General features: G+C 43.4%; 1 protein-coding gene across 1 annotated transcript in view; it reads left to right on the forward strand.

Moving 5' to 3' along the window:
* Positions 1-19,226, forward strand: part of ush2a (Usher syndrome 2A (autosomal recessive, mild)) — a 916,330-nt gene that overhangs the window by 132,368 nt on the left and 764,736 nt on the right. Inside the window, exons 7-8 of the mRNA XM_078230465.1 lie at positions 2,454-2,641; positions 14,847-15,068. Of these exons, the coding sequence (XP_078086591.1) occupies positions 2,454-2,641; positions 14,847-15,068 (410 nt within the window). The remainder of the gene's footprint in view (positions 1-2,453; positions 2,642-14,846; positions 15,069-19,226) is intronic.

The raw sequence follows: 19,226 nt of genomic DNA on the forward strand, positions 1-19,226 counted from the left end.
AGAGGCTACAGGCAGGGCGCGTTGGGCAATTTGGAGGCTGCTGTTCTCCCACTGAAAGCGAAGGGAGTGGCCCACCGTACTGTAGGGTTACACTCCTCAAGTGGACCATGAAGTTTAGTCCGAGAAGTATTGGCGTGCAAAGGTGCGGCAACACTAGGAGCTTGAAACGCTCGTAAACTGTGCCTTGCATCGTTAAAGTTACCACGCAACTCCCTAGCATGGTGACAGACCGGGACCTTGATGCCATAGAAATTGTCTGTTTGACAGGTTGAATCCGGAGTCCACACCGCTTCACAGCGTCTGGGTGGATAAAGCTCTCAGTGCGCCCGCTGTCAAACAGACAATAAATCAAGTCGTCGTTTACCTGAATGTCCATCATAGACTGCAGGCAGCTGAAATTGACGAGGATGACCCCTGCTGGTCGTTCGCGGTCGGTGCCAACCAACATGGCCGCTCCCATAGGTCGCACGTGGCTGATGGCGCCAAACTCAGCGACCCCTGGTGGTCACACATCTCCGACTCCGTCGACCATAATGGCGTCGTCCTGGCCTCGCACGTGGACGAAACCCTCGACGATTTCGACGACGAAGAACCGGGCTCTGAGGAATCGCAGGCCGCACTGCTGTTCCGAGAAGCAGATTTAGATCGGCACACTTTCGAATAGTGCCCCTTCTTACCGCAGGCGGAGCACAACACAGCTTTAGCGGGACACCGTTGCCGAGGATGCTTCGCTCCTCCACAGAAGTAACACCGCGGGCCGCCCGGAGCTGCTGCCATCGTCTGGCCCAAGTGTGAGCACGCCATCACGCAGCATTTCGAACCCGAGGGACGAGGAGGGATTGGCGACTGCCCCCGCCACGTTGTCTCCACGTGGTCTTCAGGATACAATATTAGGCTTTTGGAGGCCGTCTCCAGCATCTCTGCTAGTTCTATTGCCTGGGTAAGGTCAAGGTTACCTTTTTCCAGTAGTTTGAGTCGGATGTACAACGATCCGAATCCCGCCACAAACGCATCCCGAGCGAGGTCGTTCATATTCTGCTCTGCCGACACTGCTTTGCAGTTACAGCCCCTGGCTAGCTGTATGAGCTCGTTCGTGTATTCCTCCATCGTTTCGCCGGACTGCCGTCGTCGAGTGGCTAAGAGGTAACGAGCGTGTATTTCGTTGGGCGGTTTAATATAACGCTTCTTCAGAAGCTCGAGGGCCTTTGTGTAATCAGTGGCCGCACAGATCGCGAGGTAGACGGTGTCGCTTACCCTCGCATGGAGGACCCGGAGTCTGTCATCATCTATGGTGACCGCTGCGGAGGCTGCCAGGTAGTCCTCAAAACATTTCAACCAGTGGTCGAAGGTGTTAGAGGCGCCCACCGCACGTGGATCTAGTGTAAGGCGTTCAGGCTTCAGTATCTGCTCCATATTCTCTTTTTTTTTCTTCTTCGATGAGAGTTTATTTACAGCAAATAAAATTGATGCGCGTTATCACACACGAGGCTTGATGCTCAGGAAATAAAGGCTTTTATTTGCTGTAACAAGGCAGCTACTAATTATATACACGATCCCAGACTGAGGGGTCCCAGACAGAGCAGAGACCTTTATACCTCTCCCAGGAGGCGGAGCCCGACTGGGATGTACCACAATACTATAATACAAGGTGTAACAACCCAACCCTAACCCCAACAGCAACAAGTAGAACAACCCATCCCTAACCCCAACAGCAACATATATACATACTTGTAGTACTGGCCAGACCCTGGCTCAGTACTATCTAGTGGGAACCAACGATGGTTCACCACAGGTCTCTTCCGGGTGCTCCGGTTTCCTCCCACATTCTGAAAGATGCGCTGGTTAGGTGCATTGACCTGAACAGGTGCCGGACTGTGGGGACTAGGAGAATTTCACAGGAACTTCATTTCAGTGTTAATGTAAAGCCTTACTTGTCACTCATAAATAAACTTTACTTTAAACTTTAAGTTAGTATCCTTAGGTGGTATTCCTCGAATATGTCAGAAATTCATGTCATTACATGGAAGATAATTTCATTCATACAGACACAGGAGGATGTTATCAACAATAGGATATATCATATTTTCTTGTGTGAATAGACAACTGAAATTATAATGACAATTAGAGAAACAGGCAAAGATATTTTACTATCATAGTTGTTCCGCCCTGAAAATCAGAGGGAATCCCCAAACCTAGCCCTGACCTTGACATTATTGGCCTTGCTCCATGACCCCTTGCAAGTCCGACTGACAAATCCCGTAAGGGTTGGGGCCTAGGGCAACTGGTGATGTGGGGCCATTCAATCTTTAATGTGTCAGCTAACTTTTATGACAAGACAGTTTTATTGAATATGACATCACCATCAACACTGTTTTAAACTTTAATAGCCCTAAAATGTTTGTTCGTAAAATTAAGTAAAATTTTTGTTTCTTTCTCTGTTACATTGTTTGTAGGTCTTTTATATTATTTTGCAGTTTAGTAGCCCTCAGCCAGAAGTCGTGAAGATTCAAAGGAAAAGAGCCAGTGACTCTGAGTGGCTAGATTGGCAGTATTTTGCTCGAGACTGCCCAAGCATGTTCGGAATGGCCAATAATGGTCCCCTGGAACATCCAGACACCGTGAATTGCCTTCAGTTTCCTCGGTATGTTTACATTCATTTCTGGACAAGAGTATTAGGGGCCCTCGGTGAGGCTGCAGCCTTGCACCCTCATCCCAATAATTAACTTTCAAAACTGTATTAATATGAATAAAAATGCTGCACTTAGGATTACAGATTTATTTCACATGAAATATTATGATGTTGATTGTACATTCTCATTGTTCTATGCTTTTCACAGGATATGTACTAGAAGAAATGCACGTTAGAATGTTTAATTTGACTCACATGCGATAACATTATGTGCTCCTTCAACAATTACTATAGAAACATAGAAACTAGAAGCAGGAGTAGGCCATTCGGCCCTTCGATCTTGCTCATTTTGATCATGGCTGGTCATCAAATTCAATATCCTGATCCTCCGTTCCCCCCATATCCCTTGATCCCTTTAGCCCCAAGAGCTGTATCTAATTTCTTCTTGAAATCAGACAACATTTTGGCCTCATTTACATTCTGTGGTTGTGGATTCCAACATTCACCACCCTCTGGGTGGAGAAGTGTCTCCTCACCTCAGTTCTAAAAGGTTTACCCCTTATTCTCAAACTATGATCCCTAGTTCTGGACTCCCCCACTATTGGGAAAATTCTTTCTGAATCTACCCTGTCTAATCCTGTTAGAATTTTGTAAGTTTCTATGAGATCCCCTCTCATTCTTCTAAACTCCAGGGAATATAATCCTAACTGACTTAGTCTCTCCTCATATGACAGACCTGCCATCCTAGGAATCAGCCTGGTAAACCTTCATTGTACTCCCTGTATAGCAAGGACATTCTTCCTCAGATAGGGACACCAAAACTGCACACAATAGTCCAGGTGTGGCCTCACCAACACCCTATACAATTGCAGCAAAACATCCTTATCACTATACTCAAATCCTCTCGCTGTGAAGGCCAACAGATCATTTGCCTTCTTTATTGCCTGCACGCTTACTATCAGTGACTGATGCAGGAGGCCTCCAAGGTTTCTTTGAGTATCCACCTCTCTCAATTTACACCCATTCAAGTAACAATCTGTCTTCCTATTATTGCTACCAAAGTGGATAACCTCACATTTATCCACATTATACTGCATCTGCCATGCACATGCCCACACACTCAGCCTATTCAAATCATGCTGAAGTATCTCTGCATCCTCCTCACAGCTCACTCTCCCACCCAACTTTGTATCATCTGCAAATTTGGAGATAATACATCAAGTTCCCTCTTCCAAATCATTAATATATAATGTGAGCCCTAGCACAGATCCCTGCGGAACCCCACTAGTCACTGGCTGCCAATCAGAAAAAGACCCATTTATGCCAACTCTTTGCTTCCTATCTGCTAACCAGCTTTCTATCCATCTCAAGACATTACCTGCAGTCCCATGTGCTTTAACTTTACATAGTAACCTTGTCAAAAGCCTTCTGAAAGTCTAAATAAACCACATCCACTGATTCTCCTTGGTCAATTCTACTAGTTACATACTCAAAGAATTCCAATAGATTCGTCAAGCATGATTTTTCTTTTGTAAATCCATGCTGACTTTGGCTGATTATACCACTGCCTTCAAAATGCCAAGTTATGAAATTCTTGATATAGACTCCAGCAACTTCCCCAGTACCGACTTTAGGCTCATTGGTCTATAGTTCCCTGTTTTCTCTCTACCTCCCTGTTTGAATAGCGGGCTTACATTAGCTGCCCTCCAATCTGTAGAAACTATTTCAGAGTCCAAAGTATTTTGGAAAATAACCACCAATAGATCTACTATTTCCAGGGCCATTTAGTTAAGTACTCTGGGATGAAGATTATCAGGACCTGGAGATTATCCACCTTAAATTCCATCAATTTTCCCCAAACCATTTCTTTATTAATGCTGATTTCCTCCAGCTCCTCACTAAAATATGTTTCTCTCAGCACTTCTGATACATTATTCATGTCTTCCCTTGTGAAGACTGAGGTGAAGTACAAATTTAATTCTCCTGCCCTTTTGTTATTCCCCATTATGAGTTCTCCCATTTCTGCAAGGGGCCTACATTCGTTTTTGTCAATCTTTTTCTCTTTACATATCTATAGAAACTTTTACAGTCAGTTTTTATGTTCCCCACCATCTTACTTTCATACTCTATTTTTTTCCTTCTTAATAAATCCCTTGGTCCTCCTTTGCTGAATTTTAAACTGCTTCCAATCCTCAGGCTTATTGCTTTTTCTTCCCAACTTGTATGCTTCTTCCGTGAATCTGACACTATCTCTAATTTCCCTTGTAAGCCATGGTTTGGCTATAATTTCCTTACATTCTTGCGCCAAACAGGAATAAACAACTTCTGGAGTTCACTTATTCATTCTTTAAATGCCTGCCATTGCCTATCCATTGTATTTCCTTTCAGTAGTGTTTCCCAGTCCATCGTGGCCATGGTCACTCGTCCCCAAGGGTTCTCTCACAACTAGATTGCCAACTAATCCTTTCTCAATGCACAACACCCAGTCCAAGATGGCCTGCTACCGTGTTGATTCCTCAATGTATTGCTGCAGAAAACCATCCCATATGCATTCCAGAAATTCCTCCTCTATTGTACTGTGACTAATTTGACTCTCCCAATCTATTTGCAGATTATAGTCACCCATAATCACGAATGTTCCTTTAACACTTGCATCTCTGATTTCCAATCTAATGCTTTTCTCAACATTACCACTACAGTTTGGTGGTCAGTATACAACTCCCACAAATGTTTTTGCTCCTTGTTGTTTTTTAACTGACCCATACAAATTCCACATCATCTATGCTAATATCTTTCCTCAATATCATATCAATATCATCTTTAATCAACAATGCAACTCCACCACCTTTTCCTTTCCATCTGTCCTTCCTGCTCTTTGTCACTAGCGAATATAACCTTTACAAACTATAAACCACAGAAATTACCTCTGAGACTACCAGTGATAAAATTATTAAATGACCTTTCTACTTACCAATCAGCTCTTTACCTTGTGTCCTCTACCACTCTAGCAGGGCAAGACCACATCTTGTTTTCATCTTGCTTTTCCTCCTCACAGTGCTCTATTTTTGGTTAGAGAAGGAGGGAGGCAGGGAGGGAAACAATATAGTGTCTCAGGCTTAACCGCTCCTTGACACCAGTTCTTCCTCTACTCACTATATAGTCAAGGTGGCTGCAGTGACTTCTCCCAGAATGTTTCTCAGTGAAGTCAGTGAAATATCAGCCATGATTGAATGGCGGAGCAGACTCGATGGGCCGAGTGGCCTAATTCTGCTCCTATGTCTTATGGTCTTATGGTCTAAGTCTCTCTGCCGCCTCTGCTGGATGTTCTTCTCATGTTTGTCTCTGGAGGAGTTCTTCCTCTACCCACCATACAGTCAAAGTGACTGTGGCAACTTCTCCCAGAATGGTCCTCGGTGAAGTCTCTCTGTCTCCTCTACTAGATGATTTTGTGCACATTTTACACACCATCAACAATCATCATGATGGAGTGGGCAAGATCAAATTATTTTCTTTAATATTGTTGACTGGTTCGCAGTTTTGGAAAAGTCATGTCGATGTACAAGTTTGTAAAACCATTGCATAAACAGAGTGGAAAGTATAATATGAAATTTTGGGAAAGACTGCAATGTAAATGCATGGAAATCTATGGGTGGGAGTCTCTGGCCCCTCCGCAATGTGTCTCTTGGCAGCAGGAGACAGTCCGCCGTTGGCCAGTGGCGGGATCTTCTGGTCCCGCCACTGTCAATGGGATTGCCCATTGTATCCACCCCATGCACCTGGGAGACCTGTGGCAGGGGGGTGCCCCAACAAGATCCTGCTGGCATGAATAGTTTGAAGAGTTTGCCCAGTCTGTTTGCCAGTATATGTGAGTGTATATCAGTAGATCTAGATCTTGCATTCCCACTGCTGAAGCCTGTTTGTTTATTTACATTGTTTCATGCATAGTTCATTCAGTTTTTTGCCACCTTCCCCCATTCACCCGCTCCAGCAAAATTTTGCCGCTTTAGGTAACCACTTTATTTGCCAAATGGTGGTACCAGCCCTGACTCTTTGAAATCACGGTCGAGAATTATATTTTCATATTTCAGTGTAGCTGTTATATCTGTCTAATTTCCTGCCAGCATTCCATAAAAGGTCTTTATTAAACTTAACCCAAGGCTGAATTTGTATAATAATTTTGAAGATTTGTCTGCTGTCACCTTATAAAACAATCATAAAATTATCAATAATATTATATTTTATATTGTAACCTGTTTATCATTTGTTTTATAACATAGCATCAAAGCACTAAACCATTTTCTATTTATCTATATATTACTTATCCAATTTCATGTCATAATGGGATAGTATCTAATGTAAAGCTCCAGTTAGCCAGGAACCAAGCTGAGTGTAGTATCACACACACACACAAATTATATCATATCATATCTCGCATATGTGTGACTTATGGGATGATTACTCCGATGAATACATTAGTATGTAAAAAGTGCTGACCATTGACTATTTTTTAATTTTTTACACCTGTTTTTCAACACTTCTGCAACCCTCTCTCTCAGTAGTATATTAACCTCAATCCTGTGCACCTGTCTGTTCTCATTTTCCTTGATTTCCTTTTTATTTCAATTTTAGTCATGTCCCTACCCTTTTCCATTTATTTTATAAGCCTGCTTAATGTCATTGCCTACTTAAATAAATTGGCTGATAAATTGGGTGTGATAATAAGAAGGTTGTACTGCAGTCCAGATGTAAAAGAAGATACAGGGCCACAGAACACTTCTTCATTAACAGTGCTCATTGAATACAATAGAAAGTGCGAACTAGCTGTAAGGTTTATTTTGACATAGCAGAGGAAGAGAAATAGGCCATTTAGCTCCTCAAGCCTGCTCCATCATTCAGTGAGATCACAGCTGATCTGCGATCTAACTCTTCATTCCCACGTTTGTCCCATATTCCTGAATCTCTTTGACAAAAATTTGCCAATCTCAGATTTTAAAAATAGCAATTGATCTAGCATCAACTGTATTTTGCAGAAGAGATGTAGAGATGTGGGAATTATTTTCTATTTTCACACACGGTGGGCGGAATTCTCCTGCTTTTAGGCTAAGTGACCATGCCCAACGGGGAAAGCAGGAGTGTTCCCGTTGACATTGGCAGCTTCCGTCAGGTGGGATTCACCCACTTGAAAGATGCTATTGAGCTCATCGCAGGGAACCTGCCGGCCAGCCCCACTGTTCAGAGATCGGGGCGGCCTTTTTAAAGGGAGCCCTGATCTCCGCACTTCCGTCTCCCCCCAAAAATGAAATGGTGCCCCTTCCCCCACCAACCAGGGAGCACCAGCAGCCCCTCACCAAAGAGAGACATCCCCCTCACCCACAAATAATGGGCAACCCCTCTCCAACCACACACACCACACAGGCATGATGGTGACCTGACGTAACACCCTCCCCTCAGATCACCACTCAGGCCCCCCTTCTGGCCATGCATCTTGGCAGTAAAATGGTGTACTGTCCACTGGCATCCTGGCACTGACAGCCTGGCCGGTTGCCTTCAGCACAAAGGAGGTCAAAGAGGTAGGTTTAGTGGCCACCTGCTCCTCTGCTGCTGCCACTTTGCAGAGGGAGGGCCCCTCAAGAGTCCTGGCTGTTGGGTGGGCTTGGGCTGGGTACAAGGATTGACTTCACCAATCGCTGAAATCTATCACCATCTGCTTTGACCCCAGCTGTAGCATCACAGCAGGCCCAGGATGGCAGTGCCAAGGTGAGTATGACCATGGATGTTTTCGTATCAGGCTCCTGTCAAGCTGCAGCAGGTGATATTTGCATCATTTGGTTGCTCTCTGTGCACTCTTGCATAAGCATGATCATTGAGGATCCAAATTCTAACAGAGCTGAAGGCATTTCATTTTATAAAAGCAAATTACTGCGGATGCTAGAATTCTGAAACCAAAAGAGAAAAAATGCTGGAAAATCTCAGAAGGTCTGGCAGCATCTGTAAGGAGAGAAAAGAGCTGACGTTTCAAGTCCAGATGACCCAAACGTCAGCTCTTTTCTCTCCTTACAGATGCTGCCAGACCTGCTGAGATTTTCCAGCATTTTGTCTCTTTTAGTTTCAGGCATTTCATTTTCTCTGGCCAGAAGAAGGTGGACAGAGCAAGCACATGGTTCTTTGAGGCTTTCTAATGGGGTAGGGTGCCATTTATCACAAGCATATCACTTCATGAGCTCTGCAAGCCAACTCAGATGTACAGCAAACAAAAGGGATTCCACTCCCGCAACTCCAACATGTGTTCAACCATTCACAGCATATCATGTAGGTCAGTTCCCAATGACAGTCATGATGCCTTCATTCTGTGGCATTTTATATGTATTTGAGCCTCTACATCAAACCAAAGTGTGGCCACTGGCTGACATGGGCGATCCAGGGCTTTATGACTCCAGTGCATTCAGCATGTACATGTGTGCAGTATACATAGAGTGAAAGCCAAGCTGCCACACAAAATGTAATAGAGCAGACCACTGGAAGGTTGAAACAATGCTTCAACTGCCTGGACTGCTCTGGAGGAGGCTTCTAGCTCTTGGCACAGTGGGTCTCAAGACTCCTGAATACGGTTCAAGCTTGCCAGCACAGCTCCACAGCCATTGCCAGCAGCTGTATGATGAGCAGCTGAGGAGGAAGAGGAGGAAAAGGAAGGAAGGAAGGATGCAAGATAGATACCCGATTTCTGGCCAGTCTGCCTTGAACGACTGAATGAGTTAGCACAGCCCCAATCCTCCATTCACCAACAGTTGCAAGCCTTATATTCTGTCACCTGACCATCACAGTGTCGACTTAGCACCAGTGCAAAAAATAAAATCCACCACAAACTAAACATACGAAAACAAATTAATAAATTAAATCATGCCACGGTGCATGCAAATATCAACTAATCACTTTTGGGCATTCCCTTAGTGCCTGTCTTCTGTACATCCGTAAAAGAGTAATATTGCAGATATTGGAAATCTGATCGACAAAGATCTCATTATCCCACAACTGAAAAGGCTGCCCTGCAGTACAGTTATTGACCCACTCAATGCTTGGGGTTTTACTCAGATTCTTCCAGGAGGAAATCTGCTGGTAGCTGGAACAAGGCAAAGGTGACTGCTCTGCTCACCTTTGCATGTTTTTGTGGAGCTCATCAATATGGGACGAGTCTATTTGCATCTTCTCCATTCTCTGGGTTGCATCATTTGGTAATTGTACTTAATTATTGTGCTTTTGCACACATTTTTTTCAAAGCTGATATCAGTTTGAGTATCATTCATTTAACTAATTCACAGGGGTGCTTGATATCAGCAGAAAACAGAATCACAGAATACTACAGTGCATGAGAGGCCTTACGGGCCATCAAGTCTGCACCGACACATGGAAGGCCCTGACCTGCCCACCTAATCCCACTTGCCAGCACTTGTCCTATAGCCTTGAATGTTATGGGTGCCAAGTACTCATCCAGTTACTTTACGAATGTGAGGTATCCCATCTCCATCACCCTCCCAGGCAGTGTATTCCAGACCGTCACCACCCTCTCAGTAAAAAAAAATTTCCTCAAATCCCCCCCTAAACCTCCCACCCCAGATGATTTGGATCAAAAGCTAACATTGTGCTAATAGTATGTAGCCTCATTTCAAGATTTAAATAATGCACTGAAACATCCTATATCAAATTTCACACTTTAAATGAAGCTCTATGACAACCTTCCACTTTGAAAATCGGGTGGATGCTGAGTCAGTGTACCCTGTACCTGACCCATTCACAGTACTTGTTAAAGTGGTTTCTGCTGTTTTTTTTCAGTTTTCATTTCTCCCTTTCCTGCATTTTGCTCCAGGCATTAGGTAGTTTTGCTGGATAATCCTCCATTCGGCAGTTTTACTTATTTTTTTCCCCCATGGCAAAAAGTCTTTGATTATTTATGGTTGCTGCTGGCATTTAAATCACATTACACAAGGAAGTGATGGTGGCTCGCCTTTAGTGTGAATTCAACCCTCTGTGCTACAGTGGCATATTGCCCAAGGAGTGCAGTTGCAATGTTTCTGTACCAGGACTATGTGAATCAGTGTCCGATTTGATGTTATAGCTTGAGATAAACAATCAAGAGTGTTCATTGCTGTCAGTCAGAGAGCAGGAGTTGTATTGCGGCAACATGCATAAGGCTTTCCGTCTCTGAAGCTGGATAAAGAAATTCATGGGGTGATTTTAATTCATGTAAATTGAGTCTGTGTCTTTATAAGCTCTGTTTGTGAACAGAATTCCCACTCACCTGAAGAAGGGGCTTAGAGCTTCGAAAGCTTGTGTGGCTTTTGCTACCAAATAAACCTGTTGGACTTTAACCTGGTGTTGTTAAACTTCTTACTGATTTTAATTCAGCCAGTGGAGACGGGACTAGGCTGGTGGGCAGTTAAAATTGCTCTCTGGCCTGGGTCTGTGAGGTGCTTCTGTGATTCGAATTAGCTGAATTAAGCAGGCTATGCTACCAAAATTGGCAGAGCCCCTTTACATGATGTCATTAGGACCTGACTGCAACTTTTACTGGGCTGTCTGAGTGGGAAATGGCAGTGGGTTTTCTGCCAGGGCCAACCCAGTGGCATAGGTGATCAAGGCCAGAAGAGGAAACCTCTGTTCTACTCAAGGAAAGTTTAAGGCCTCCTCTACAATGGAGATGCCCACTCCCCGCCCAACCAATTGCGGGACCCCTGCAGGAAGGCTTCTGTCCCCGATTCATTGGTACCAATGCAGAGGTTAGATTAGCGAGTTGTAAAGGCAGCATGTTTTTAATGAGGAATTTTAATTTCCACATAGACTGAGATAAGCATATGAGCTCATGAAAGACAGAAAGGCAGTAAATTTCATGAATGTGTCCAGGATAGTTTTTTTTAAGACACTGTTGTAACCCCCAGGATTTACATGGGGAATCTCTGATTGGCCTCCCAATTGGACTTGTAGAATACGAGTTCCCAAGGTGATAGGTAATTACCTTAATAAGTGGGACTCATATCCCAAGCCCTCTATAAAGCAGACCCTGAGCAGGTCCATTGTGGTATTGTCTTGGTTGGGACCTGTGTGTGTTCACCACAGGCTTGTGGATTTACTTTTACTTTGTGCAATAAAGCACCGTTCCTTTACAGCTGACTCCTGAGTTATTACAGACAAAAATACAGGAACATGCCAAATTAGATCAAATAATGAGCAAAACTTAGTTAACAGCCTATCAGTGTGAAAACATTTAGCTAATAATTTTGAATGGGTTTAAAATCGGGCCCTGTGGATAAGTTTTTGTCTCAGCCTGTTGAAGTCAGTCATACCTATATCTGGAATCTCAGTAGCTGTTTTGCCTTTCTCGCTCTCAAACACAAGTTGAACTCAATCATATTCTTTTATGGTTTTATTAGCTAAATGTTTACACACTGATAGGCTGTTAACTAAATTTTGCTCATGATTAGATCTAATTTGGCATGTTCCTGTATTTGTGTCTGTAATAACTCAGGAGTCAGCTGTAAAGGAACGGTGCTTTATTGCACAAACAATCATGGATCACATGCTAATTTTAAATCTCAGATTGATATATTTCTGCGAACCAAAGGTATTAAAGAATAAGGGGCAAAGGTGGGTATATGACGTTACAGGCTTGAGGGGCTCAATGGCTTAGGTTACACCAGATTGTGTCTCACTCCCTACCGACTCCCCATCCTGTACATTGAGAAGTCAGTCAGCAGGGTTTCAATGAGACCTAGGAGTTAAGACCATAAGAAATAGGTGCAGGAGTCGGCCATTCAGTCCTTCAAGCCTGTTCTGTCGTTTAATAAGATCATAGCTGATCTAACGCACACCTAGTCCCCCTCCCTACCTTATCTCCATCACCCTTAATTCCCCAGCTGATTAAAAATCTATTGATCTCAACCTTGAAAATGTTCAAGGATTCGGCCTCCACAGCTTCCTGGGGTAAAGAATTCCAAAGGCTCACCACTCTTTGAGAGAAGAAATTCCTCCTCAGGTTCATCTTAAATGAGCACACCCTTATTCTGCGACTATGTCCTCTGGTCCTACACTCTCCCATGAATGGAAACATCCTCCCAACATTTACCCTATCTAGCCCCCTAAGAATCTTAAATGTTTCAATCATATCACCTCTTAATTTTCTGAACTCTAAGGAGTTCCTCATATAGTAGTCCCTCCATCCCCAGACCATCCTAGCTAACATCGTTGTACTGCCTCCAATGATAATATAACTTTCCTTAAATAAGGGGACCAAACTGTAACTGTATTTCAAATGTGGCTTCGCTAGTACCTTGTACAGTTGCAGCAACACCTCTTTACTTTTATGCACCTGTCTCCTTGAAATAAAAGCCAGCATTCCATTTGCCTTCCCTGTTAACATCTTTACCTATGCAAGCTTTCTGGGTTTCATGGACAAGGACCCCCAAGTCCTTTTGTGCTACAACTTTCTGCAGTCTCTCTCCATTTAAGTACTAATCTGCCTTCTCATTCTTTCTTCCAAAATGAACAATCTTACATTAATAAGATTATTATTAAACTAGAAAGAGTGCAGAAAAGATTTACTAGGATTCTACTGGGACATGATGGTTTGATTTATAGGGATAGACTGGGGCTTTTTTCCTTGGAGCATAGGAAGCTTAGGGGTGATCTTAAAGAGGTCTATTAAATAATGGGGGGCATAGATCAACGAGATAGTCAACATTTTTTCCCAAAGGTAGGGGAAACTAAAACTAGAGGGCATAGGTTTAAGGTGAGAGAGGAGAGATACAAAAGAGCCCAGAGGGGCAATTTTTCACTCAGGCCGTGGTGAGTGTTTGGAATGAGCTGCCAGAGGCAGTAGTAGAGGCAGGTACAATTTTGTCTTTTAAGAAGCATTTAGACAGTTACATGGGTAAGATGAGTAAAGAGGGATATAGGCCAAATGTGGGCAATTGGGTGGCATGGGCAAGTTGGGGTGAAGGGCCTATTTCCATGCTGTAAACCCCTATAACTCAATATCTCTCTGTAAACTATTTATATCCTCCTTAGAACCTGTCTTCCCTCCCACTTTTGCATCATCTGCAAACTTGGCTACAGTACACTCTGTTCCTTCCTCCAAATCATTGTTTTATATTGTAAAGAGCTGTAGCCCCAGCATTGAACTCTGTGGCACTCCACCGGTTACTCAGGTTCCAACCTGAGAAAGACCCCCTACTTGCTACTTGCAGCTTCCTGTTAGCTAATCCCCTACCCGTTCCAAAATATTGGCTCCAACACCAGGAACTCCTATCTTGCCTGGCACCTTATCAAATATCTTTGGAAAATCCAAATATACAACATTGACTGATTTAAGTTTAAGTTTATTTATTAGTGTCACAAGTAGGCCTACATTAACACTGCAATAAAGTTACTGTGAAAATACCCCAGTCGCCACACTCTGGCACCTGTTCGGGTACACTGAGGGAGAATTTAGCATGGCCAATGCACCTAACCAGCACATCTTTCAGACTGGGGGAGGAAACCAGAGCACCTGGAGCAAAACATGCAGACACAGGGAGAACGTGCAGACTCTGCACAGACAGTGATCCAAGCTGGGAATTGAACCTGGGTCCGTGGCACTGGGAGGCAGCAGTGCTAACCATTGTGCCACCGTGCCACTCTCCTCTATCTACTCTGGCTGATACCTCCTCAAAGAACTGCACATAAAATACCCTTGACTTCATTCCAGACAATTGGGTGAGTTTCTGATTAATCCTTCTGCTTTGCAATGGTCTGCCTACTCTTAAGTCATTTTTCCCATGTTTGTACAAAAGTACAACTATTAGAGATGGTAGCATGTCTGCATCTGAACTGTCATGCCACTTTAGTGGATTGATTCATTTCTGTCGCTCAACAATGAGTTTACATAGGTTATGCCAAGGTCATAAGAATAACAGAGTGAAAACTGGCATCATCAACAATGCAGCTGCAATGGAACCTTATTGGCCAATCAAAGAGCAGAATTTACAGTTCAAAGAAGTTGCCTTTGGACTTCTACGTCTCCAGAAAATGAATGAATGAGGATAAATGATTGACATGTACATGGAGTGACTCATTTAAACTCGGAGCCCCAAATATATTTCTATTTGTCTGCTGAAGAATCCACTTTCCTTCTGTTCATGTGTGAATTAATATATACTTTTTTCTTTTAAATTTGTTTATTTTTAACCAGCACCATTCCCTACGCGGGTGGAAATGTGACTTTCAGTATATTGACTTCTGAACCAAACAGGCGTCCTGGGTACAATGACTTTTACAACACTCCAGCTCTTCAAACATTTGTCAAGACTACTCATGTAAGAATCCATCTAAGAGGTCAATACCATACCAGGCAAACGTCAGTGAACTTCAGACATAGATATTATGGAGTGAATGAAATCACAATAAGCGGAAGGTAAGGTTTGATTAAGTATTTAAGAAGTTATTATATAAGTGCTTGCCATGAGTATGGCAAGTTAACCAGTGGATGTTTTCTGCTTAAGATGGGCAGTAGAAGATATTTCCCAATTTATCATTTATGATTAGTTGAGTAAGATTTACAGCTTTTTAAAGCTATATTTATTAGTGTCACAAGTAGGCTGTATTAACACTGCAATGAAGTTACTGTGAAAATCCCCGAGTAGCCACACTCTGGCACCTGTTCGAGTACACTGAGGGAAAATTTAGCATGGCCAATGCACCTAACCAGCACATCCTTCGGACTGTGGGAGGAAACACACGCTGACACAGGGAGAATGTGTACACTCCAGTTAGTCACCCAAGCCGGGAATTGAACCTGGGGCTCTGGTCCTGTTCAGCAGCAGTGCTTACCACTGTGCCACAGATTTACCTTCCAACTGAAATGTTCTTCCACATTTATACATCTTCAGATTATACACAAGTTAGAGTTGTCAGTTAAAATATGTACTGGTTATTTCTGTAATTTATTTCAATTATAATGAGACGCGGCTTTATTTTTATATGATTCTTTTGGCTATACTTCTCGACGAGTGGAGTTTTCTCTTTGAGTTGTCTTTTATTAATCATTTTACTTTTCTTGCCATAGCGTGAAAAGAAAAAGAAAATACTGGGTTTGGGAAGTATCTATTGTATATGGCTGAAATATGTAACTAAAATTAAAGTTAAAGTTTATTTATTGGTCACAAGTAGGCTTACATTAACACTGCAATGAAGTTATTGTGAAAATCCCCTAGTCACCACACTCCGGCACTTGTTTGGGTACACTGAGGGAGAATTTAGCATGGCCAATGCACCAAACCATCACATCTTTCACACTATGGGAGGAAACCGGAGCATCCGGAGGAAACTCACGCAGACACGGGAAGAACATGCAGACTCCACACAGACAGTGACCCAAGCCGGGAATTGAACCTGGGTCCCTGATGCTGTGAGGCAGCAGTGCTAACCACTGTGCTACCGTGCCACTCCTGTGCCACCATGCCACCCCTGTGCCACTGAGCCACCCCTATGCCGCCATTGATGCATTACATGCGAATGTCAATGTAACAAAAATATTCATGCAGTAAACTGGATTTAGAACTTTTCACATGAGGTGGAATATTATCAAAACCATTTCAGCGTCACTGATTATTATCAAGGGCAAAAATATATGTAATCAGATTTTAACACTCATAACTCTCTTCATGGTAGAGAAAGCACTTACATGAAAACATAACCCCTTCAATAGAGCTGTTACCTTTGTAATGTGTATAGAACATCCAGAGAGTTATTACATTACTGTTACCTTTAAACAATCAATAAAACAAATAACTATGTATTAAACATGTTTTGTAAGTATGTACAGTGGACCATTTTTTACCAAACACCTCTGCTGCTTATTATTGAAAAGTAGCAAGAAATGACATGGTATGATAACACAGAAAGCCAAGGTAGCCAAGGTGGTGATGGTGGGGTGGGGTGGGGGAAAGGGGGTGGTGGGGGGGTTGATTTGGAGCAATGTTGCCACGATCTATGTTAGATTCCTCACCCACTCCAGAAGAACTTTTAAGCAGTTCCTGCAGATCTATTGTAATGTAAACTGCTATAAAACCTTCCAAAAGACAGAATTTAAATCCATAACCTGATCAGATTCATGATCACTTTGGGCTTGGATTGCCATTCCAGTGCTGATCATCTGCTCAGTCCCTAAATGGGTCAAAAGTAACAGCACTCTAATGATCCACATTCCATAACTCACCAAGCTCCTTCAGCAGCGCCTTCCAAACCGGCAACTTCTACCAGGACAGGGGGAGCAGACAGAGTCAGAGTCATAGAGTCACAGAGGTTTACAGCATGGAAACAGGCCCCTCGGCCCAACTTGTCCATGCCACTCAGTTTTTATCACTAAGCTAGTCCCAATTGCCTGCATTTTGCCCATATCCCTGCATACCCATCTTACTCATTTAACTGTCTAAATGCTTCTTAAAAGACAAAATTGTACCCACCGCTGCTACTACCTCTGGCAGCTTATTCCAGAGTAAGTGAAAAAATTGCCCCTCTGAGTGAAACAATTGCCCCTCTGGACTCTTTTGTATCTCTCTCCTCTCATCTTAAACCTATGCCTTCTAGTTTTAGACTCCCCTACCTTTGGGGAAAGGAGCATGGGAACGCCATCACCGGCAAGTTCCCCTTCAAGCAGCGCACCATCCTGATTTGGAACTGTATAGTCATTCTCTCACTATTGTTGGGTCAAAATATGGACTGCTGTGGTTCAAGAAGGCAGATAGTACCACCTTCTTGAGGGCAATTAGGGATGGACATTAAATGTTACCTGAGCCAGTGATGTCTATACCCCATGAAAAAAACATATTTTACAAAAAGGGCAGAAAGGTAATCTATTCCCACATAGCCTTCCTGGAAGCCTTAGTGGCAATTCAGATCGCAATCTAGTTTTTGCTGTGGCAGCATATCTACTGTCAGATTGTTTTAGGAGTTGTTTTGTGGAATTTCTGTGAATTATCTGGCTAACTTTGTACTTTTAGGACAAAAACAAAATACTGCAGATACTAAAAACTGAAATAAAAACAGAAAAATGCTGGGTAGATTGCAAGTCTGGCAGAATCTGTGCAAAGAGAAACAGAGTTAACTACCAGAATTATACAGCCTTGCCTGCCCGTAAGATCCCACCTGAGGCCAATGGACAATGCCATTCTGCGTGCGCCTTGCCCACCCCGGAATCGACATGCCGGTAAAATTCCGGCCAACTTATTGATTCCGTATGACTCTTTTTCATAGCCTGAAGTCGGGGGAGGTGGCTTGGTGGTGGATCAAGTAGGGCTGGTCCCTTCTGCTGAGGGAGCACCCCACTGGGCACAAAATGACTGGGCAGGAGGGACCACCTCCAGCCTATGGTCAGGCTGCCATCCTATACCTGATGGTCACGCCATGTGGCTTGGGCACCCCTGCTGGCAAAATAGCAGTGGCTGCGGGGAAGAGGCCTTTAAGTAGCTGTTAATTGGCCACTTCAGAGCCTCAATTGGCTCAAGGGTGAGCAGCTCATCTGATGCCTACCCCGCTGCTGGTAAAATACCAACAGAGTCAGGTAGGTGACGAAAATGGTGCATCACTGAGGTCCCATCTGAATTTACATTGCCCCCTGCCTGCCAGTCCACTTCTAGGGGAAGCGTAAAATTCTGACCTGTGTGTGAACAGTACATGGATTATTAAATCATAGACACAGCATAAAAGGAGGACATTTAGTCCATCATGTCTGCACCAGCTCTCTAAATAACCTGTCCGATTTAGTTCAACACCTGTGCCTTTTTCCCTGTAATCTTGCAAATTAGTCCCCTTCAAGTATCTGCCCAATTCATTTTTGAAAGTTTCTACAGAATCTGAGTCTGCCATTTCTCTCAGGTGGCATGTTCTGGATGCTCAGATAAAGTACGTAGAATCATATAAGAAACTACTGGAAGCTGTAATTGTGGAACTTTAATGAAAGGATAACCCCCACGTTTCTGCCCCAAATCCTACTCTGTTCAACTCAAAGTCCCTCAGGAATTAGTTGTTACCCTTAAACTTCAACCCCAATATTGCTGTGATCTGGCTGATAATTACAACTTTCCATACAGTTGGTCATTCTGGTGTGAGCTTTAGGTTTACAAATCGGGTTGATTATCCCTAATTCTCCTTGGTGACTGCAGTGCCAGAGCCTCCGGCCTTGGCCTTTTATTATAAAACGTCATCGAAAATATCGAAGCACATTTTCAGGAGACTATGGGCGGAATTTCCCTTTGCTGCCCACCATGGGAATAGTAGTGGTTGGGACATGGGCTATGCAAAGGTCTGTTGACCTCGGGCAGGATTTTCCAGTCTTGGGGCGAGCGCGGCTGGAAAATCCTGCCCATTCTGTTTGGATGGTCATTGCTTAGCACCTTTTTCCATCTCTTTAGCCTGGTTCTTGCCTAGGCCCAGACAAACCCATTCATCGTGATGTTGTTTCCACGACCGAAGCAATGGACCCCATTCAGGTGCGATGTCCCTGGCCCCCAAGTTGAAGTATATGCGATAAAGTTTATTTCTGCTAAGCTGTTGTCGATGTTTGTTTGTATGT

The sequence above is a fragment of the Mustelus asterias genome, chromosome 15 (genome assembly GCF_964213995.1).
Source record: "Mustelus asterias chromosome 15, sMusAst1.hap1.1, whole genome shotgun sequence".
NCBI lineage: Eukaryota > Metazoa > Chordata > Chondrichthyes > Carcharhiniformes > Triakidae > Mustelus > Mustelus asterias.